The sequence below is a fragment of the Haemaphysalis longicornis genome, unplaced genomic scaffold, assembly GCF_048455015.1.
Source record: "Haemaphysalis longicornis isolate Haplotype H1 unplaced genomic scaffold, Haemaphysalis longicornis Haplotype H1 scaffold_1, whole genome shotgun sequence".
Classification (NCBI taxonomy): domain Eukaryota; kingdom Metazoa; phylum Arthropoda; class Arachnida; order Ixodida; family Ixodidae; genus Haemaphysalis; species Haemaphysalis longicornis.
This window is the reverse complement of record NW_027526203.1, coordinates 465,709,454-465,733,293: the sequence shown is the minus strand read 5'-3', so window position 1 is coordinate 465,733,293 and position 23,840 is coordinate 465,709,454. Positions and strand designations below refer to the sequence as shown.

General features: G+C 48.4%; 1 protein-coding gene across 1 annotated transcript; it reads right to left on the bottom strand.

Annotated features, from left to right (window-relative positions):
- Positions 1 to 21,819: 21,819 nt before the first annotated feature.
- Positions 21,820 to 23,598, bottom strand: LOC144162611 (solute carrier family 2, facilitated glucose transporter member 8-like). Its single transcript, XM_077693221.1, has one exon. The coding sequence runs from the start codon at positions 23,596 to 23,598 to the stop codon at positions 21,820 to 21,822; it is 1,779 nt and encodes a 592-aa protein (XP_077549347.1).
- Positions 23,599 to 23,840: the final 242 nt, after the last annotated feature.

The window sequence follows — 23,840 nt, the reverse complement described above, 5'->3', positions numbered from 1 at the left end:
GCTCCATCGCCTGGACTGGGACCTGACCACTCGCAACGCATACCCGCCACAGATGTCTGGCTTCCGCAAGGGACGGAGTAGCATTGATAATGCCTTAGCCCTTGCTAACAGCATTAAACAAGCCAAAACACAGCGCAACATTACAATCGCTGTGTTTCTTGATATCAAATCAGCGTATGACTGCGTGTACCATGAAGCTATACGCTCGGCCATGAGGTCTTCGGGCCTTGGGGGTCGCATGTATGCATGGATCTCGGACTATTTAACCGATAGATGCATCTACATGTCAGCAGACAGCGGTGACACACCGCTATACAGAGTGACCCGTGGTGTTCCCCAAGGTGGTGTCCTCAGTCCAACGCTTTTCAACATCACTATGATGGGCATAGAGAAGTGCTTACCGCAGTCAGTGGAAATATCCTTGTACGCGGATGACATCTGCATATGGAGTGCTGGACGCAACAGGGGGGTACTGCGTGCGAGACTGCAACGGGCAATCAATTCCATTGCGGCGTTTCTAGGAACCCGAGGCCTAGATATATCAGCTGGCAAGTGCGCTGCCATCGCTTTCACAAAGCGTGATGTATCAAATTATGGACTCACCGTTGCAGGCTGCACTATCCCTTATGTTCCGCACCATAAGTTTTTGGGTGTGACATTTGACAGGTCTCTGACTTGGTCAAAACACGTCCGCTATATAAAAGACAAGCTTGCGTCCTTCGTCAACATTTTCCGCATGTTATCTAGCAACGCCGGCGGATGCAACGTCCAGTCTCTTCTTCGGCTGTATGACGTCATGTGCGTAGGATTGTTACGCTACAGCCTTCCTGTTCTTCTCCCCCTCTCAAAAGGAAATACCAGAGCCCTGCAAAGTATGCAAGTGCAGGTCCTGAGGGTGTGCATTGGAGTTCCGAAGACCACATCCACGGTGGGAACTATGGTGGAGTGTCGACGACTGGCACCACTTGCTCTTGGCACGCAGGAGGTACTTCGGGCTCAATTGAGATTTGCAGCACGGCAGCAAGGTCACCCATTAGCACTCAGCTCAGCCACTGAAGTGCGAGACCTTCTGCCTCTGCATTTCCAGCACCCTTCTCCGTCGCTACAACCGCCTTGGATGTACCCGCGTCTGCAAATTACAACTGGAGTGCCCGGCCACGGCCGCTCAATGGAAACCTAGTTTCCATCGAGCGGCCGTGGCCCGGCATTACCCGCAAACAGGATATCGCCACCCCTGCCTTAAAGTTCTTCGCCTTGGAACTGCTAGCTGTTTCAAAAATACAGGGCCCACACCCATCTATACACGGATGGGTCTGTGACAGCTAGCTCATCGGCTATAGGAATCTGGTTCCCGTCCTCCTGTACCGCCTTCAGCGCAACGCTTAGCCACAGGACGACATCCATGGTCACCGAACTTGCCGCTCTGCGGGCTGCTTTCGCCTACATCATCGAGCAACCAGCACGTCAGTGGGCAATCTTCACGGATTCTCGGGCGGCCCTTCAGCGCTTAAAATCGTACCCGAAAGAGCAGCTTGTTTTAGACATCCATGCATTGCACTTACAAGCTCTAAATGCACACCATCATGTAGAGCTTCAGTGGATTCCTGCCCACTGCGGTATAACTGGAAACGTCAAGGCGGACACTGCGGCATCGATAGCGCATGATCTGCACGGGCCAGTGATACCGATACCGTTCTCCAGAAAAGATGCTTCTGCCCTCGCGTCCAAGGCTGCCTGGAGATTTCAGCGATCCATGTGGGCTGTTGCGCCGCATAATTACGCGCCGCTTCACTCCATAGACCCGCACGGGACCTTTAGGATGCCTGAAGGACTTTCCAAGCATGACGAAGCGGTTCTTCACCGTGTGCGGCTAAATGTCGCTTACACCAATTACTTTCGATTCAAGACGAAACAGGCCGCTTCCCCCTTGTGCACTCTTTGTGACGTGCGCGAGGACTTGAACCACGTGCTATGTGAGTGTACGCGGTATAGAGCCGCCAGAACGTCCCTTTTAGTGTCCTTGGGTCTTCCGCTGTCTAGAGGCCTAACTCTCAGTGACGTGCTAGGCCCTTGGACGAACTCTAAACGAGCATCTCGAGCGACAAAAGCTCTACTGTCTTTCCTGCGAAGCACAGGACTTGATCAGACTTTTTAAACAGGACTCTCTTAATGAGCGCGTCATCTTCATCACAGTCATTATCATCATCTCTTCATCGATTTCATTTTTTTTATACATCTGGTGTAGCAAGCTAGGCGCCTTGGCCAGGCTAACCTCACCAGTATCATTAAAGACTATTTTCTCTCTCTCTCCCACTCTCCAAAGGGAACTGTAGAGGGATAGAAGGCCTACAGGCCAAAATATTACGAATCTGTCTTAGGGTTCCGAAGACCACATCCACTGTGGGAACAATGACAGAAAGTAGACGACTTCCGTTTCCTACTTTGCAGGCACTGGAGCTATGTCGTACGCAACTGCGCATTGTAACTAGACAGCGTGGGCATCCACTAGCAGCGGTCTATGTGTCCAGGGCGCAAGAGATCCTACCTTCACATTTCCAGGCCCCAGCCCCTTTTCTTCACCCACCGTGGATGTTCCCTCCCATGAAAATCACAACCACTGTTCCTGGCTTCAAGCGAAAAGCACACATGCCGGCCGCAGCTTTGAAATTTTTTGCCTTGGAGCTCATTAATAGTTACTATAGAGCCCATACTCATGTGTACACGGACGGATCAGTGACGGGTACCTCTTCGGCGATTGGGATTTGGATTCCCTCGTTGCGACCACCATTTGCGTCCCACTTAGCCACAAGACGTCAACGATGGCTACCGAGCTCGCTGGGCTGCGGGCTGCTTTTCACTACATCTTAAAGCAGCCACCCACTCAATGGGCTTTTTTCACCGATTCCCGGTCCACTCTAGTATACTTAAAATCACTACCGAAAGATCAGATGGCATGGCAGATACATCATCTGCACCTCCAAGCAACACAACAGCGGCATAGCATCGAACTGCAATGGCTTCCTGCTCACTGCGGAGTCGCCGGAAATGTTGCAGCTGATACTGCAGCCTCTTCGGCCCACAGCCTCTGTGTTCCACCGCTGCCCGTTCCTTTTACAAGAAAAGATGCGGCAACCCTCGCACATTCGATTGCCTGGAGAACACAGCGGTGCATTTGGACCGACAAGAAACGTCAATACACGCCTCTGCACATCATTGACCCTAAATGCAGCTTCAAGATGCCTCCTGGGCTCAGCAAGCGGGAGGAAGTGGTATTGCATCGCCTACGTCTCAACGTGGCGTACACACGGAATTTCCTCTGCAAAATTCAACAGGACTCTTCACCACTCTGTCCAACTTGCCATGTAACAGAAGACATCAAACATGTCATCTGTACCTGTCCAAAGTTCACAGTGCCAAGGCAGACTCTCCTAACATCTTTGTGTATGCCACACCACGCAGGCCTTGAACTAAGGGCAGTTTTGGGTCCTTGGTTGGACCCACGCCAGGCCGTACGGGCTACCAAAGCTCTGTTGGTGTTCTTGCGTAGTACCGGCTTGGAACAAGTGCTGTGACCAACTTAACTTCGAAACTCCGTGCATGTGCTTTCCAAACTCTGTAACACTCGTGCGCAACACCTCGTTTTTATTTATTTATTTATTTATTTATTTATTTATTTATTTATTTATTTATTTATTTATTTATTTATTTATTTATCATCGTCACTGAGTTTAGGAAAAGGCTGGAGGAATACATTAAAATCAGGCATACTACAGGTACCCGTGTTGCCATTAAACAGTTTTTCATAATGGGCACAAAATGCTCCAAGTATACTGCGGCTATCAGAGTAGCTTTGGCCCCTATACTCAATTTCGACTATAACTTTTTCTAGCTGCTTTTCATCTCCAAATGCGCGTCGTGTAGGCGGCTCCTAGAAAAACCTACGCGTTCTTGATCGAACAAGGGCTCCCCGATATTTTTCAGTCATATGCTGCTGCATTTGAGCTTTAACATTGCATATTTCATCAAAAAATGTCCCGACCTCAGCTCTTTCAGCCTCATGTAATTGCATCAAGGAACTGCGGAGTTCACGCATGTGAAGTCGCTTCAAAAAGGATGACCGAGCCGACGCTTCTATAGCTACGTTTTTGATTTCTTGTTTAAAAAGGTCCCATTTTTGGAAAATACTAAGGCTTGAAAGTTCGAATGTATCGTTCAAGCAAGATGCTACTGTGTGTTGAAAAAGACAGTCCCAGAGTATACTATTGTTCAGTTTCCACAGTTCTCAAGGGATGGGAGGAGCGCGCCAGCCACGCGTGGACCGATCCGTGCAGAGACCATGCAATGAATGATCAGTAAAAAATATTGGCCTAACAACATAATCACACACAATGGAGCACTTTCCCGTTGAAACATAAATTCGGTCCAGACGGGCACTAGAAAAAGGATGAAAATGCGTAAAGTGTACAGTGCTCCCTATAACGCTTCCTATGTCAACTAGGCCGTATTCACTGATCAGGTCACTGAGAACCGCGGGACTGGAATCATAGCGCCAGTTACCTGCCGAACGATCCTCCTGAGTACACACACAATTGAAATCACCTAGCAGTAGCCCACTTCTCTCGGTGCAAAAAATTGAGCCAAGGAGAGGAAGAAACTCCTCCTTTCAGTCAATTTGTTGGGGGCATACAAACAAATAATGCGCCATTCAGTTCCCGATATGTCAATGTCGCAGCAGACAAACCGCCCCACATGATCCACTTTGCAAGCAAGGACAGTCGCATCAAGGTTTTTACTAACCAATAGCATACACCCACCTGATAGGCCAACCGAGTGGCTAACGCAAACGCTGTATTCAGATAAAAAGGGCTGGAGAGCTGCCTGCGTGTCCTCATCTGTACATAGCTTGGTGTCCTGAATGGCCGCAATAGTTATAAAATTTCTCTGAAAAAGCTGCAGAAGCTGATACTGTCTGCGTCTCTGTCTCCATCCCCTTACATTAAGTGAGGCGACATGTACTGCTGCTAAGTTGGCCATAGGAATCAGCTATTCGCTCCCCTCACCGAAAGAATGAGTCACCCTAGTGTTTGACGACCGCTGAGACTGCCTCCGTGGGGTGGGCCGCACATTTGACCTGCTAGCTGCCGGACCCCCCCCCCCCTTGCAACTGCTGCAAGGTCAGGCGCCTGCCTCTTTCTGCACCAGTACAGGTTTCCTCTGAATAAAGAGAGGCCGGCCGCTTTAGGGGCCCTGAAGCAGCGTCCATCATCTCTTCAGAAAAAGGGGGTGCATCAGCCCACGATGCCGACGGCGAACCATTAGGCTCCGAAGAACCATCCTCAGCCTTGGTGAAGCTTTAAGAAGTAGCGCTGTCTTCCGTAGCCACTCCGCAGCAGGGAAGCGATGCGCTGTCACAGGAGCTCTCAAGCAGTTCGGCCTCCTTTGACGGGCCCACACCATCAAAGTCCCTGGAATCTTCAGCTGAAGGCAAGACAGGCCCCACTGGCCCGCCCTTCCTGGAATCTGAAAACCCACCATCGGGTGGTTTTGGTTCTCGGAGTACAGGGTCATGCTGTGGGGTCTCCAAATTGGCAGATGGAGACTGCTGGGAAAAGTTGGCTAGGCCTGGGGCGACGCTGACTTCTCCTGAAGCATCCACCACTTCAGATGCATCCATAAGGTGTTCGGAAGTTTCATCTTCTGTAGTCTTCGCCTGGCCCTGACGCAGTTTATCAGCATACGTCATTACACAGTTTTCCACCGTATGTCCATAGCGCCGGCATTGGTAGCACCGGGGTGTACGGCACTGCCGTCGCCTGTGCCCAATCCTGCTACAACGAAGGCATAGCGGTGGTCTTCCCGGAATGAGTACCAAGTTCTGGATCCCATAGACATCTAGCATGTGCGGGATACTGCTCACAGAGACCCCTCCTTTCAACTCTAGGCAGACATGCCGGTTAGAAGTTTCCATGCGGGGACGGGAAGACAAGTGGTGCACTCACCAAGCACATCTACGGGTTTAATCCCTGCATTCTCGCTGAATGCCACGCGATAGCGAATAAAAGAAGCTCACATCAACTCATGGCATCTCACTTCTAGTACGCCAATGTGCTAAAGCCTGTGGCTTCCAGTGTTCACGTAAAAAATCTCAGCTCCTTGTCGTCCACCCTCACAACAAACGACAACCCAAGGAACGCATTCATGTACTCCTTGATGGTCAGGCCATCACTCCAAGCCCCAGAATCAAGATCCTGGGCCTACATCTTCAGGCCAACACCAAGACTGACGAATCCTCGCAGCACCTCGAACACAGCATCAATGAAATCATACGCATGATCAGGCGAGTTGCCACGAAGAAGCGAGGCCTCAAGGATACCTTTCGATTAAATCAAGCTTTTGTCCTCTCGAGCATCACTTACGTCAACCCCCTGTCTTCTTCTCGGCAAGGAGGACATAAAGATGCTTTATATAATGATTATAAAGGCGGTTGAGCAACCCATTGGTCTTACCATGAGTGCGTCCACAGAGAGGCTGCTTAGCACGGGGCTCTACATCACGGTGGAAGAGCTGATAGAGGGCCATCTTTCTATCCAGACGCTCCGAATGAGCAGAACTGCGGCGGGTCGCCACATCCTTCACCAGATTGGCTGGGCAGCACAGAATGTTACCCCGCTAGATGTACTCCTGGAGCTTTGGCGACAAGAACTCAGGATGCTCCCTTTGCTTAGAAATATGAACCCCTCACACGAGTAGGGTCGCCGACAAGCACGGCGTCAAGCGCTCAACACCACCCTCGGTGGAGATCACGCAGTTATCAAGACAGACGCCTCCCAACATTGAGGGCAGCAGTACGCCATCATCATGGCCACCTCTAGAACCAACCTCCTTGCTTGTGCCTCACTCAAGAACGAAGACATGACGGCAGCAGAAGAGGCAGCTATCACCTTGGCTCTCACTCAACCAGGGGTTCGTAAGGTAGTCACCGATTCCCAACAAGCCTACCGGAATTACTAGTCGGGTTTGGTGTCCCGACCTGCAATGCGTGTGCTAAATTCCGCTCCACAAATGGTTCCATTCAACTCATCTGGACACACGCTTACGCTTCTATGAAGGGCGACGAATACACCCACCAAGCCTGCACTTTTACCCCCCGTGCTATGGAACTGCGCTATAGCCTATAGGACAGTCACCCGCTTGTCTCGTTAAGGGACAACCCAGCATTATCGCCTTCTGAGACAGACCGTATACCTTCGCCTTACCGTGACCTTTCCATAGAACAACAAACTACCCTACGGCTCATACAATCCGGCTCCTTCCCACACCCGACGCGCCTTCCCCTAATGTACAGGAATCCCTACAACGCTGAATGCAAATTTTGCTCAGACGTAGGAACACTCTGCCACATAATCGGGGTGTGCGACTTTAGCCCTGAGCACCCTCCTCTCTTTCCGTCAACTACCCAACAAAAGCAATGGCAGATGCTGCTGTTCAGCCCCAGCTGCCTACCCAGATTCAGCTGGTGGACAGAGCACAGGCGGCGCAGACTGAATATGGGCTACAGTGAAGAAGGAACCATTTCCCTGGGCCGCACGCGGGGCCGTTCAGAAATCAAATAGAAGTATTTCCTCTTTCTCCTCCTCCTCCTTGGTCTCTGCCGCCGATCTCGTCGCCTCCGTCCATGGTGGCAGAGACAGAGAAGTGAGATCGTCATACACTGGGCTTGAGCTTCCGTTAATTTTATAAATAACAGTGCTCCACCATGTTACACTCATGTGCTACACCAATACAACTCAACCAACCACCGCTCATTCATCACGCACTGATTTAACCTAACCAAGAATACCTCTTTAAAGTAATAAAGGGTGTGGTTAAGTGCGTTTCACTTCTCTCCGGTTTAACTATTTGTAGAGCGACGTGAGTGAATTTAAGTTACGTCGCATGGGTAATCGTGCGGGTCCCGTTTACAGCTTTGCTTTCCAACCACATTCACGGGGTGGATTGGCGCGATTTTTTTAGGTAGCAAGTATTGTAGCGAGCAAGTACTGACATACATTTAAATGCTTCGCGGTAAGCTGCATATGCCTGTGCGACGGGTACGCCTGCAGAAAATCTAAAGTAAATTAAAAGCAAAGTAATATACGTAATAAGGAAATGAAACCAATTGAATTTTTTTATCTTAAACCGTAAAACCATTTCGCAGGGTGAAGCACCAGACTGGTCTTAAGCACGACCCCACATTTCCGTTCGATAATGCTGCCAGAAAAAGCGTAGTAGCTGCTCTTCAGATATTTTCGGGGGCTAGTGTAAAGCCCCCGCAACGAACGTTATTCACGCAATGTTCAGCTTAGCAGCTCAAGGTACTGCAATCCAACAAGTAATCAGCAATGTCGGATGCAATGTTGAAAGCGCCTGTCCTCCTCGTCTTTCTTGTATTCGCCTATTTTTAGCGCTAAAACCATGTCGGTGATATGTCACTGCCGGTGATATGTCAACACCACGCCAACGAAAACTCGCCAGCGCGTCAGTGTAAGTCTGCACGCAGTCTCTAAACACGCTCATAATGCAATCATGATTGCAGCACAAAATAGTGAATGCAGTAGATAAAACTTTACCTATACAAAAAGAAATAAACCGCAAAAAAAAAATTCAACGGAGATTCGAACTTCCTGCTACGATGCACTGCAGTGCTTCAGAGCACTCGTCCATGCCACATTTCTTTATTTTCTGTATGAAAAACTTGTGGTTATTGGGCAATACAAAAGTTAGCAGTTATCCAAGAAGGATAACACTACAGCAGCTACAATAAGGCAGTCGTCAAAACTTCAGCAAGCAGACACGCGCGTCCAACAGGTGCAGCCACTCTGGTGGGGAACTCTCCGCGGCATAGATGCTCTACACCAACGCAGCCAGCTCCAAATAAACGGTCTTCGTTTTGGGGGAGGGGGGGAGGGGTTCCGAATGTCGGTCAATCATGAGGCACTTCTACAAGCTATACAATCCCATCACAAAAGATATATCATGGGGCACTCCAAGTATCTTCAAAAGGCAAGAACCGCATTGTGTGAAGGGTAATATATCCATGTCCGTTTTAACGGTTTGTTGCAAAATATCCCAAAAAAACACCGCATCCTGGCACAAAACAAAGCAACGATTAATGGTTTCTAGTTGATATATAAGCGGCAATTATCCGAGCAAGAAATAGACATTCCTTTGTCGCACAAGCATGTTTTCATAAAGACTTTTAAAGTAAGCAGCTTAAAGGAATTTTTTTTTTCGTCCGTAAAATCCCCACAAATTAGTTATGACTAGAGACTGCGTTCTTCAGGCGGGAAAAAAGAGATCACAAATCTGCGATCGTGCATCTGACCTCGGTGCTAGCTCAGCCTGCGGAAAAAGTGTTTTCCGTATACTTGGATTTACACTTTACAAAAAGAGTATCTGTTTATTTTTTCTGCTTATTACCTGCATTATATTCGCTGATCTTCTCCAACTTCTTATTGGCCTTAGATTTTTTATTAGCGAACCAGTTGCGCGGGCAAGTGCAGCTTACAGCTCCCGTGAAGTGAACTCAGCGAAGCGTCGTAAGCCAACAAACGTATTGCATGTGAGCTAGCGGACAGATACACTGACTTGGACTTTTTACAAACCAGCAAAATAAAGCCACATTCTTCTGGGCACAATTCTTGTCATGGCTTAGTTTTAACTGAGCGAATGAATTGCGACGACCAGCCGGCGGCCGGCCTACCACACAAAACACAAGTTATCCTGAATGGGAGTTTTGTGGCTGGAATACGTCTTTTAAACTCCTCACGACAGACGGCCCGTGGTAGTATGATGGTAGAAAAACTGCCAGTTTACACCGGGGGCCACAAGCCGTCGTAAATAGGCGCATTTACCACGATTGTACCTCTTCACAAAACGCAGCATCTAGCTGTGAATACTGCGTTTGTCTAATATGGGAGTATTAAAAACTCCCACGCCTCCTCCATCTCCTTCTCCACCTCCTCAACCCCTTCCTCCTCTACGCCTCCTTACAAAATGGCTGCCAGTTGGTGTCGTGTGTCGTGTGAGCTCCAGCGTCCCCGAAAATTTATTGTCGATGTGAACTTGCGGTCGCAGGAATGGATGTGAAGTGCTTCCCGACAATCGAAGCTCGTTGCGAACATTGTGAAACCAGCCTGCAATGACGTGCGACACACTGCAACGTCGCCTCCGTGTCACCGACCTTCGAGCCGACGGAATACGCCAGCGAGCCGCATGCGGCTAAAAGGAGGAAATTATTCCATGTTTTGATTGGCTCCTGAAACCACTGTCAGTTGGGGACAAAAGTTAGGGATATTTAGGGAATTTGTTGTTGCAGCGAGCAGGCTTGATTTGGCCTCGCGCGTAGCCTCCTAGGGAATTCCCTGTAAGAAGCTGAGTGCCAGCGCATCGCCTCGTCTAAAAAGAGGAGGCGATGGCCGGTGTCAAGCAGCAGACGACGCAAGGAACGGCTGGAACTGACGCTTCTTTTTGTAATTCCTTCAAATTATTTACGGGTGTCTTGCTGAACGATTTTTTTTAATGCGGAGCGTGCCTGCCTGACCGTGTCCATGGTGTCGCCCCGAGTTTGTCCTGCGCTGATTCCTTTATTCTCATAAACTATCAACATTTCTTTCTTCTCTGTGTGGCCCTAATATTACTGCTGCCCCGCACCAACCAATCATCAGTCTTGGAGGACGTCTTCTTCATTATTTCTCCGACACTTAATTACCTCTGCGTTTAAGTTTCTGCTTCTTTCAAGAACGATGAGAAAATCAAAGAGAAATTCCGTTCACGGCTGCGAGATTTCCTACAAGCGCGCGCGTACCCGGGAGAACAGTTATCGCAATAGCAGTTTTACTTGTGCAGTGTGCCACTTTTAAACTAAAAAGAAACGTAGGATGAGATATTGCCCCTTCAAGTCAGTTTCCAGATGTGGTCATTCCAAAATGCACATTTATTGGCGATAGATGGTAGCGTAGCTTATTTAGTGGCTCTAGTCTAAACAAATTTGTGTTATTGCAGGATGCTTGATTGGTATGACACTAGCCCTTTTAGTAACCGATGTAAAGCAAGCATTAGATTGCTTCCAACTTACTGGCTTCAAGAACAGATGTGAAGGCCAGAATTAAAACATGCAATATATTTAGAACCTGCTGTTGTAAATGAACCTGCAGTGTAGCATCTCAATCTTTAATAATGTCTTCTTGTGAAAACCTTTACCATGTTCCTCGGACAAATGACTTATAACTTTACAGCTTGAGAGGTACAACTTGAAATGGTTGTGAATGTTGGCTACCTGGCAGTTCGTTTAAACTGCAGCATAAATACCAGATAAGTGACCAGGGGACGATGACGTGGAAGTGCTTGTGTATTGCCCTCCATATTATTTAGACGTTCCTGCACTATGTAAAAGGAATATACCAAACGAAGGAGACAGTTTTTAGTTTTATTTATTCCCGGTTTCAAGGCCATAGAAGACGACAGATATCAGAGGTGCCCAGCACAAATGTTGTAGGTGCATCCAGATGCTTGTTGAGACCTCTGTCACTGAAAAGTAAAAGAGAAATAGCATTTTGAAAACTGGTCAAGCACTGCATATATTTCCTTAGGAGCCTCCCATTCAAAATTCAAATGAACAAACAGCTTAAACACAGTACATGCATGTGGTATCTTTTGCTGTATCTTTTCCCTTTATTTTTTCTTGTACGCACGTGGCAGAATTCTCTTATGTTATTATTCTTCGTTTAATCTGCTCAGGTACCACACCACAAATTAATGCCCGTGGGGCCATAAGGATATCTTGAATAAATAAACATAGGACACCAAATACATGTCACTACATCTACAAATAAACGTTCCTGTAGCAATTAAAAACTTTATAAAATAAATAATAAAATGGCACATTTCTACACATTTCCTAATACAAATAAAAACATTGCCAACTTGAGCTTTCCTCAAAATTTTGTATACAAGTTTCTTTGAACCAGGCAATAAAACTGTAAACATCTTGAAAACAATTTTATTTGCCCGTAAATCGCAGGCAGCTTAACTTAGGTGTCGCAGAAGCTGTCGTGCAACGATGACTTACTTGCTCGTCTCTATTTTTCTGATTTTGCCCTTCTACAAACAAGTCACATCCTACAGTTGCCATGAGGTTGGTCGACCTGTTAACATGTTACAAAAAAGTTAGCTATTGGGCTCTTTGATTTACAGTCTCGGACTCACCGCGGGCTCCCCGAGAAGCAGTCCGGCATTCGATTTTCCCATGTATCCCTATGGCTTCGGGGAGTCCTCGGACTACCCGCAGTGAGTCGGAGAATGTATATCGAAGAGCCCGATTGTATTATGCTTATTTCTAACACTATTTTAAAGTTCTTACTCTCACTCCTGTGACACCTAAGGCTGATTCAGCTGGAGAGCACCCCCATGTGGGCAGCAAGTTCTATAGTGGTCCGAAGTGGCAAAGATTCGGCAAAACAAAACCTTTTTCTGATGTAAGGATGATGCTCTGCCAGGTGAGTGCAAGGGTGGAGATTGCTTCACCTTTGCACGATAATGCATTAATCACGACTCAGTTCAGTTAGGCGTCCTCGAAATTTCAGAGAAGTGCCGAGCAAAAAATGTTTTTAAGAACAACTCAGAAATACTGAGGGCCAGGAATGGGCGGCTGGGTGGCCAGAATGTTACGGGCTCTCTTCACTCCAAACTAAAAACAAGTCAGCTTAAAACAAGTAAAAAATACCTTAAATGAGTAGCACCACTATTAAACGTTCATAGCATGATTAGGCTCTACTTAAAGGAGTACTTGAAATATCAAAGCTGAGATAACTATGCAAAAAGTTTCCTTTGTAGCTGCAGATTTTAGTAGCAACCATTCAGTATAACATATTTTAAATCAATTTTAATATTTGCATGCACAAGAAAGCTCCGAATGAATACCCTTTCGACACTGACATAAGCAAGATACATGGAGTGCCTCGCCATGCAGTTCACCCCAAACTGCCGACATTAGGGCTCCAGTGACTAAGCCAACACACTGGCTGCTGATGGTGCATGCTGCACTGCCTTGTGAATCATGTCACAGTTTTGGGACTGATATCGTGCGGCTCAGACGCGTGCGGCCATGGCCAGCTTGGGCCACTCTAGGGCGCGCATCCAGTCTGACCATGATGCAATGAGAACAGCGACATCAAGAGTGCCATTCTCTCATGGCGGCGGCCTTGGTGTTTGTTTTGTCCAAGCCGAAACTGGCACGATTAAACAAGGCTCAAACTAATTATTTACCCCGAGGTCGACTATCTAATGTTCCATTCTATGATTCCTGGGCTGGTAGGCACCCGTAGCAACGGGAAAAATGTAACACGAAAATTTCATACCAGTACTTTTTTATAATATTTACATAGACACATGAACTGCATGCTAATGGCCCTTTCTGCCAGTTGTTGCCCCCATCTGTCCACAATTCCTCAGCTGAGCATGAAAGACTGGTACAATAAAGTGTCAAGTTTAGATTCGACAAGTTTGCAAGCTCAGTGATTCACATTGAACTTTTTGTGATATTTCTTGACAAGGATTTAACCTAAAACCACTCCTCACTGTCTTGGCTCATACTGTACTTGGTAGTTTCATTTACTATAGTGAAGCTTCCAGTCTCTCCCTGATGTGTCTGTAGTCCACCCAAAATGCACTGCAGGAAAGCCAACTTTTTCTGATGATGACGATCATGGGTGAAGTGAAAAAACATTAAAACGCTTCCCGCGATCTCAACTGAACCTGGGTCCCTCATGTTATGAAGCTGACGTCTATCCCATTGCGCCATTCCAGCACAGTCGAAGCAATTTGGATTTGCATGGACGTGGAAAATTACACAGAAAATGCACACCTCCATCTAACGACAATGGTTGTACACTACGGAAGGTCATGGATTGCCTGCATCAGTAAAGCTCTAGAGAGCACAACTGCAGTGCAGCAGACCATCCTGATAAGGAACAGGTGCTCAGTACTGGGCTGGTTAATTTGGTGTTGGACTTGATTTTGCAACGCTTCACGTCCCCCCTTTTTGTCGTTTCAGCAGATGGGAAGTTGATTTTTTATTATTAAGTCTTCCCCTCAGTAACTAGGCCACAGCTACATATTTGGTTGTCATACTACCAGGGTGGTCTGCGAGCACACGCAGTCTGCCTGCTTCTAATTTCGAGTGTACCACAAAAACAGCCACTTCTGGAGGCATTCACCTGCTTTCCATGGGTACCCAGAAAGGATGTAGACCAAGGCTTGCCCTCCAGGCCCTGCACCAACATCGTAGGGGCCAGGTCCAAGCACTTTTTTTTTCCACTGGAAGCCCTCTTATGCAGATGCTGCAGGAACAGGATTAAATGCTGAGTCAAAACAACTGAAAGTTGGGTAAGCTAATAATACAACTTTGAAAAACAAAATGCATAAAAGATGGCGACGTGGAAAAAGACCACACAGGAAAACCCACTACAAGAAAAAGAACACTCGGCACATGGTACTGTGTGTTGTTTTCTGCAAAAGCAAAAGTGAGAAATCTCTGCTGCATTGTTAATAACAAGGATCATCCGAGGAAAGGGAGAAATGAGTGCGGTGTTAACCATGCGCAGCCTTTAGTTCATTGTGCGACTGGCATGATTCGCAGTATTCCGTTGTCATGTAAGTCCATGTATATGGGCCAGACAGAACGCTGTCTAAGGGCCGAATTCTCTAAAAAACAGGCGTCGCTTTGAAACGACGCGGTAGCGCCATGCAAATGCATGTGTTCTGGGGTTGGGGCCGTCGCTTTGGGGCGGCGGGCTGGGGCAATCAGCGCAGAAAAGCGCCGTGGCAAGGGCGCGAAGCGACAAGTGAAGCGACGGGGGGGCAGTGGGTGTCACTTCGCGCCCTTGCCACAGCGTTTTTCTGCAGGTGATTGTCCCAGCCCGCCGCCCCAAAGCGACGGCCCCAACCCCAGAACACATGCATTTGCATGGCGCTACCGCGTCGTTTCAAAGCGACGCCCCGTCGTTTTGGAGAATTCGGCCCTAAGTGTCCATCTCAGAGAGCATTTGTTTACGATCACAAATTCAACGGGTGCAAATCTTCCTGCGAATTATAAAAAGTGTGGGTGTCGCCCTTTGTTTGATGAGACTGTGATGTTGCACAGGTATAATGATCAGATTGTTAGGGAACGGGTTGAGGCCTTCTTTATCGATGAGCATAGTAGCAAGTGTGTCAGCAAATCGTCTATAACCCTACACGGGCAGGAGCACGCGCTAATAGGCACCATATTTCTTCAATCTATTATTTCTTTCGTGAATAAATTTCGTGTTTTTCAACAAAACGGCAGTAGCAAGTAAGTGCTTGTGTGTTTCCCTCCTGCCTGTACACGTTACGAATGCGCTTTCAAATTTTCGATGGCTTTATGGCCTGCCACATACTATTTGTCCCATACGCAGCTTCTTCCATTCACCTTCAATGTAGACTTTACTGACAGTTGCTCCCGGTGCCTCCTCAAAAAGGCCCCGAAATGCCGCGTAACCTTCACAGCCCTTCGGTTGATCTGATTCTGCCGCCGTCATTTGGTCTAACCTTTCTCTCTCCCTCTCCCGTCTTTTTTGGCTCACGGTTTCACGCTTTTTTTTTCGGCCGCGATATCCTTACGTTCTCTGTACAGAAGCGACGTTTCCAATTCCTCTCCTGCAACGCAACTTAACTGCCCGAAGAGCTAGAACTCTGATGCGTGCTACTCGCGAGATTAACGCTATCAGACACATGCATACTTACGATCGAGGCACTGCACTTCAAACATCCACGATAGCGCCTCGGGGAGTACACGCCACCGGTTCGAATAAACTTGAGCAATGTGATGGGCTCCTACACAAAAGGAACGACAACGAAACGCTTGAAACTGCGGCCGGAGTGTGTAAGGACATAGCATATGGTAATTTGAATTTAGCGTGTGTTGCATACTTGGGCGAGAAACAGGGAGTGGGAAAAGAAACCACACGTACGTTGGATACACGAAGCAAGTGTTGGTTTGCGCGCCAACGTCTGGTTTGTCGTTTTCCACTGTGTCTGTTCCTCGCCCAAGTAAGCAGCGCACGCTGAATTTGATTCAAGATTATACAAAAATCGTTAACATCACAATACGATCGGGAATGAGAATGACAGCTAGGAGGCCTAGCTAGGCGGCCACGTAAGCAAGAATTCACGCAGCTTTAGGGCACATAGTACAATGGTATAAACACAAAAACTACAACAAACATAAAATAACGATGTTACTGACCTTGCTGGGAAAATGAGCGCATAGATGCCCTCTTTTCCGCTCTTCAGTGTCTGAGACCGCAAACGCCGGAGACCGGCATGGCTGATCTACGCTGAGCTCAGGCTGCAAGTCTCTCTTGAAATGTAGCAGTAGGTATGTCGGATAGGGAGATCGCACCAATACTAGCATTCACGGTATATTCACGCATCTGCAGCTTCATTTGGTAGCAATCAACACAAACACACGCGGGGTAGTGACAGCGCAAATTGTTCACTCGGGGGACCCAGGGAAAAGCTGCGCCACAGCGCCTACTTCGGCCACCTTCGGCGTTGTCCCTAGGCGCTCAAAAACAAGTCAAGTGACGTCACGATTTGATCACGTGACCCAAGGATTTCTTTCCTCCTTTTAGCCGCTCCGCAGCGAGCCGACGCGAGGCCTAAATGCAGTGATCGCTGAGAGTGGCTCGTTAAAAACAACGCGGTTGTGCCTCTGCGAGGTGGTTGAAGGTAAGATTTTCACGTTTTTTTTTTATTGTACCCAACATTTTGGGACACTTGTGCCCCTTCTAGTGTCAAATAAACTCAGCGTGTTTCCCGCGTCACTACTGCACGGGCGATTCTCCGCCACTGGAGGTGAGCGTTGTGCGTGAGGGAGGGCGCCATGCCTGGAACGTCATTGGGGAGGCCGAACGGTGTGAAAGCAATGCGTATTTGCGCGGGTCTCGAGCAGAACACTTACTCATTCACACTCGCGAGCATAATGAAAACTGTCCGAACTGTGAACTGCTGTTAGGTGTTTTTGTTAGGCCGTGTCTGTGGCTTATTGGCAGGCGAAGGTGAAGTTGGCCGGTCAAACATCGCAGGGCGGCGAAGTGCAATTTTGCGTAGCTTTAAATAAACACTCAGACATTACGGAAAGTTGGACACAAGAGTGACAAATTCACCATCTTTACAATACCGTTTCTTTTTTTTTTCAGGTCAGATGCCCAGTATTCTTCTGTATTTGTTGACGCATATTTAAAGCGTTTTGCTATCCTAATGCATGTGCTTCTGTGGCTTCCTGGGGAACGTGCCAGGAGGTGCGGCAACGTCAGCGTTTGGGAGGCAGGTGCAAGCAAACGGCGCACCGACGACATGCTGACCTCATTGTTTGCAAATGGCTTACATTTTTTTCGTTGAGGAGTGTTGTAGTAGATAAAGTTCTTACCAAGATAGCTTCTGTTCTAGATGTAGGTGTTTTGTTGATTCAGTGTTTTTATTGTGATATTAGCGTGTTCACACGTATATCGTATTTATGTAATTTTTATGCAATAAATTGACTGTGCAGAAAACAAACTTTTCACGTTTCGCCATTCAACGTTTGAAGCGGAAAAAGACAAGAAATTACGTAATCCTGAACGATAAATGAAAATGCGGCCTGTGCGCTCATTAAGAACTACCAAATACAGTAATAAATTCCTCTGCAGCGCTTATATCAAGCGCACAAAAACAAAACAAAAAATACCTCGAATGCAGGTCAACACTGCTCCCAACGCGCCCCCCGAAAACTCCCAGTTGGAGGAAACAATACACTCCCATGGTACCCCTGAAAACTCCCATTGTAGTGGCAGTAAGATGAAACTCCCATATGCTACTGAAAAAAGCTGCAGAAATAATGGGAGTAAGGCGAAACTCTCATTGGAGTGAGTTTTGAAAACTCCGAATTGGTACTGAGTTATGCAACAAGCCATTTACTCACATTCCGGCTTATTTGTGTTATAGGGTCGGCGAGCCGCAGTAGGCGCAGTCAAGCTGAGCCTACAAGAGTGCACGTATCATACGAAACATCATAGAAAATCAGCTAGGAGGATGCAGAGATTAGGGTAATACTTTAAAATAATTTTTCTACTAAGAATGTCGCGTAAACGCACCCAGAGTGGTCGAAAGCTGGTCTAGGGACTCCAGACCATAATCTCCACAAGTAATCCCGCCGTGTTTACAAATCACTTCACCGTAACCTTCAGGTAATTCAACTTTCATACACGTGATGTGTATGGAACAACGTCACAGGCGGTCCGCAGATGTTTGTGATCATTCCTGTTTTCCGATAAAAATCCGTTCCTGCTTTCCGAAAAAAAATCCGTTCTCCGTCACATTTTACTGCGTTAGAATGTTGGTTTGGGTTATTTGGTGCTTACTAACCGAATTCGTAACAGCGCAAATAGACGTGCAAAAAACAGTGCCGTGTGTCGTCGTTTCTCGTCCCGCCTTTTCGCGCAGTTTTGAATTCGCTTAGTCACAGTTAAATGCTTGAAGAATTTGGCGGGTATTTTGTAACCCTCGGCCGACACCACGGCCAACACAAATCGCGCAGGTATTGCCGTCCGCTAAACCGTCGAATACGTGCTCAGACCTCCCACAGACCGCTTAAAACATGCCGCCGCAATTCTACCACACATATGTACCTTCCGCTCTTACGAGACTGAGTTAACAAAAATGAATCGCGAAGTTTCGGCTTGGAGCTGCAATAAAGAACTCGGATTTCGCCGAACCGCCGTCCCAACAGCGTAATGGTCGGTCGCTGGGAAATCGAGGCCCGAGAACACTTTCGTAGAAGGGTAACGTAGGTACACTGCACTGTCGCCCTTGAGGGTCAATATTCCGCCGTTAAATAACTTACTCAGTTCCCTAAAACAGTTGAGAAATCACCGAAGAGCCAAACTCAGACTTCCAGGTTTTATCCATTGACTCTGGTCAGGCCGGTATTGCGCACAGTCTTGCGCAGGATCGAAAGGCGGCGCAGCAAAATGGGCCAATTTATGATATTTATAAATAGCTAGGCTCCCAGGTAGAAAGAGTGAAGTTATTTGAATGGTATAAAGGAGACTTGTGCACTCCCGCAAACCCATCTAAATTATAAATGAAAAAGCAAAGTGCACAACTGAGGAAGTGAATGTTCGCAGATTTCAGGTACGCTTGCTTAAGTGCTGCACGTGTCCATGCGGGGAGAAGGAACGTGTCCATGCGGGGAGAAGTTCGTAGGAAGATATTATTTTTAGATAGGCGATTGACGCGTTCTTGCTAAGGGGAATTTAATAAATCTCGAACACCCTAACACAGGCACACACAGGCGTAAAGGATAACCCATGGCATCCACAAAAATGTTTGTTATGGGCGTTCTTCAGTCGATATATACGACCGTGATAGCATAATAACGTAAACTAGACATTTCATGTTTGTGAAGCTGGTGTTCGCAAATAGTGTCTGACCACGTGGAAAGGCCACGGGAGTACATTAAAATGTAAACTATCGTGCACTTAAAGGAGCCATGAAGAGAAAATACAACTTCGTGTAATTTGAAAGAACTAGGATTCAGTATCTCACTCAGCTTCATTACAGCCCCAAAAGATGTTTTTTTAACGAAAAAAAAGCAAGAAGTATTTAAAAACTTTCAAATTTTGCGCCACAGTGACGTGTTATGAGCAAGAATGACGTCATACGGGCCAACAATAAAACATGATTTTCTGTGCGTTAACTGCACGTTAGCATTCAAGTGATGCGGTCAAATGGAACTAGAGGCCCCATTACAGACGTCCAGTCATGTGTCGTCGCGACAGGTCAGTTAGGCGGCCGCCAATCGCACAAACAAGGTTCCGTGACGTCATAGAAAAGTTGCGGGAAATTGGCTAGGGGGTCGCGACTGCTTCACACGTTTTCTTTAATTTTAATATCTCCGTTATTTGTTCGAAGATTGCGATGATATTGGTATCATTGTTATCGGTACTAAGCAGTCTTTGTAATAAACCCAACTTGTATTTTATCTTCATGGCTCCTTTAAGCCAAGTTATATACTCGAACCTGAAACGCAGACGTTCTCGCTATTAATTTGCCGAATTGGGTAGTGAAAATGATTGTAGAGTGCTTCGGACGTTCGTATAGTACGCGAGAGCCTGAATATCCACCGAGATGAAATATCCACCGTGTCGGAAGGTCCGATCGAGCCCGAATGTCCACCGAGACGGAATATCCAATGTTGGACCTTTCGTCTCGTTGGACCTCCAGACGCTGAATCCCCTCAATCCTCCTTCACAGGGGACGCGCGTTCTAACCGCCGCATGCTTTCTCGTCTGCGCGGGTAACATACAGGATTTTGAACCGTAAGCCGTGGTGGCTAATTGTTTGGCAGAAGTCTGTGGGTGACAGCTGCCTGCGCGATCTTTGAGCCCTTTCCTATGCAGGCGGATAGGATAGCTGGAGGGTCATTGTCGAGACAACGAAATTCTGAAATTTTATAAAGACGCACCTCACCATAAAGAAGGGTCTTGGCTGATCATTCGAGCTGGATAGCTTCCCGTGAGACTTGAGGTCACGACCGTTGATGCTAGTCTTGGAATTTATAAGCCCCCTAAGCGAGAGGCAGATTGAGGATGGCATCAGAAGTTAAGGATAGAGCTGTGTTACGGGCAATTTGACGGATCTTGCAGCGGGAAAAGAGGCCTGCAGCTGTTGTCGCTCGAGTGGAGCATACGAAAGAGGAGAGTTAAGGTGCTCAAAGGGTCTTCAAGCACTTGGAGCTGCAGGGTCTAACTGCTATTTTGACGTTTTTCTTTATTACTCATGTACCCTGCTTCGTTAACATATACAGTTGTATATAAATTATTTACTTCCCTACATCATATCAACAACATGTCGAGTTCGTCACTCCAGCCACAATCTCCAAAAATTTCGACACCATCTTCATGCTGAGCCCCCTGCCAAATGGAGCCTGGCGATTGGGTTCCTGATCGACGCCGCAATTCCGGAAAAAACCTTTACTGGTTACAACTTGCGACAATACATACGTCCTGTTGATTTTTATGCGTATAAAACCAAAACCTTAAATGCTTAGTAAAAAGTGTTTCTTGTCAGAAAATACTCATCTGTACTATGGCCTGTGCAAGCAGACGCGGCACTTGGATTACTTGTGAATGTGTGATGGACAGGCAATCAAACGATATTAACTTTTACGCCGGATAATATGCGTTGTATAATACTAGACATCAAGCCAAGAAATCAGTTTCCGGAAAGCGTATAATTATGTATAATTTATCACTGATCAGAGAACATAACATGGGCTTTGAAAATTTTCGCATATTAAAGCAGAATCATTATCATCATCATCGTTGTCATCGTCATCATTAGTGACCCAAGGGTGCAGTAGCCCCGGGCCCCAAAGTTTCCTAATCAGGCACTACAAAAAGTACTGTCCTGCATCCGCATACGACTTTTTTGTATAGAGGTGATAGGCCAGGGGGCGTTGTTTTCCTTCAGTGAGCTAACGTGTGTATCGCTCAAAAATTGAAATGAAACACCACTCTTCTGTTTCAAAAACAGATACTCGCGTAGCCTGAACAAATAGTAGGAATGCAGCAAAGGCATCCTACGTGGCCGTGATATAAAGAATGCACGTGCATGCGCAAGTTCGAGCGGGACGAATTCTGTTCTTGCCAATGACAGGACGGCCCGAACACATTTTATTGCCAAGTTCACCGGCTGGACGCAGGAAGACACGGTCCCTTGTCACGGACCCTTGCTTGCAGGTTCCGAAGGGGCCGGCGCATCGCTGGACGCCGGAAGTGGTGAGGCGGCCGCCGAGCCCGACGTTGCTGCACTGAGCCTGGAGGATTTCCGTGCGGGCGACGTTGCCTTATCGGGGGACATGGTTTTAGAGTGTGACGCCATGGAGTGCCTCTTGGGCGATGTCACCGACGCCTTCCGCTCGGTGGTGGGCACGGACGGCGGTACAGATGGCGTGGGAGTGGGTGCGGCGGCGGCGGCGGCGGCGGCGGCGGCAGCTGGTTCGGCGGGAGGCGGTGCTGCTGGAGAGGCGGCGGGCACGGAGGAGGCAGGAGGAGCAGCGGACGATTCGGGATGGCCATCGGGCTGGCCATCGGGCTGGCCATCTGGCTTCTTGGGAGCTTCTCCGCGGAAGGAGGCCTCGATTTCCTCAAGTGTCTTGCCCTTGGTCTCGGGCAGTGAAACGACGACGATGAAAAACGAGACTACCATGACGCCGCAGAAGAACCAGTATGCGCCGTACGTTTTGAAAGTTTCGATCATGAAGCCGAAGTTCTTGGTGACGATGAACGCCATGGTCCAGTTGAAGCCCGTGCACAGGCCCGTGGCGAAGCCTCGCACGCGGCTCGGCAGGAGTTCGCCCATCATGAGCCACGGTATGGGGCCCATCCCGCACGAGAAGCCGATGATGAACACCGACAGGCAGACCAGGGGCAGCCAGCCGATAGACTCAACCGCCTCCGGGCCCTTGGTGCCCTGGACGAAGAAGAAGCCGCCCAGGATGCCCAGGCTGAGCGCCAGCAGCGCGCACGACGTGAGAAGCAGCACGCGCCGGCCGCCCTTGTCCATCATCATGGTGGCGCCCAGCGTGGCGATCACCTGGACAATGCCGATGACCACCATGCAGTCCTCGGCGGGAATCGAGCTTGCCGCCGACTGAAAAATGCTCACCGCGTAGAACATGACCGCGTTGATTCCCGACATCTGTTGCGCGAACATCAGGAACAGGCCGATGAGGATGGGCTTGTATATGAACGCCTGCTTCAGCTCGCCCATCTGGAAGCTCTCAGATGGGCTCATCTTGATGTTCTGCTCGATCTGCTGACGCATCGTTTCGTGGTCGCTGCCGGCTGAGTACAAGAACTGGAGCGACTTGAGCGCGTCATCTCGCTTTCCCTTCTGCATCAGCCAGCGGGGTGACTCAACCATGAAGACCATGAGCACGCCCATAGCAGTCGGCACCGTCATGCAGATGAAGGCTAGGGAACGCCAACCGAGAAACTTGCCAAACACAAACACGGTGAGGATGCCGATGGTGACGGAGAGCTGGATGCCAGTACCGAGCGTGCCACGCACCTCCGGACGGCTGATCTCGGACACGTACACCGGCACTGCGAGTGAGACGAGACCGGTGAAGAACCCGGTGACAACGCGGCCCAGGCAGAGCACGAGCACTGTGCTAGCGGTGGCCATCAGTACCCATCCAGCGATGAAGCCCAGAGATGATAACATTATGGACAGCTTGCGGCCCAGGCTGTCGACGAGGTATCCGGCCACTAGGCCTCCCGTAAGCGCTCCCACCGTCATGAGTGAGCCGAACCAAGATTCCTCGTCTTCGGTAACGTTCAGGCCCCCGTCGGTTATGTTCTGTTTCAGGGACGGGATGGCGGGCGACGAATAGCCCAGGTTGGTGCCCATGCCTACTGAGCCCAGCCACGCCGATGCGGCCGCCACGTAGAAGAGCTCGAAGCCCTTGGGGCCGTCATCCTTTTTCTCGGTCATTGGGCGCTACGGGCCTCGGCGCCCTTGCCGCATGCCTGACGAACAAGGACGCTCGCGCCGGGCAGCGATGTTCCTCTTCTTTCCCATCACATGCGAACCGTAGGGAAATTGACCTGCGGTGCTGGGGACCACCACCAGGGGGCCAACCCGAGCGAACGCGCTGCATATGGGCTCCTGAAAAAGTGCTCAAAAGCAACGAATAAGTCCCCTGTCCACGAGAAAAAACACGATGGCCACTTCTG

Coding starts and splice junctions, on each gene's coding strand:
- LOC144162611 (XM_077693221.1), bottom strand. CDS start 23,598: ATGACCGAGAAAAAGGATGACGGCCCCAAGGGCTTCGAGCTCTTCTAC.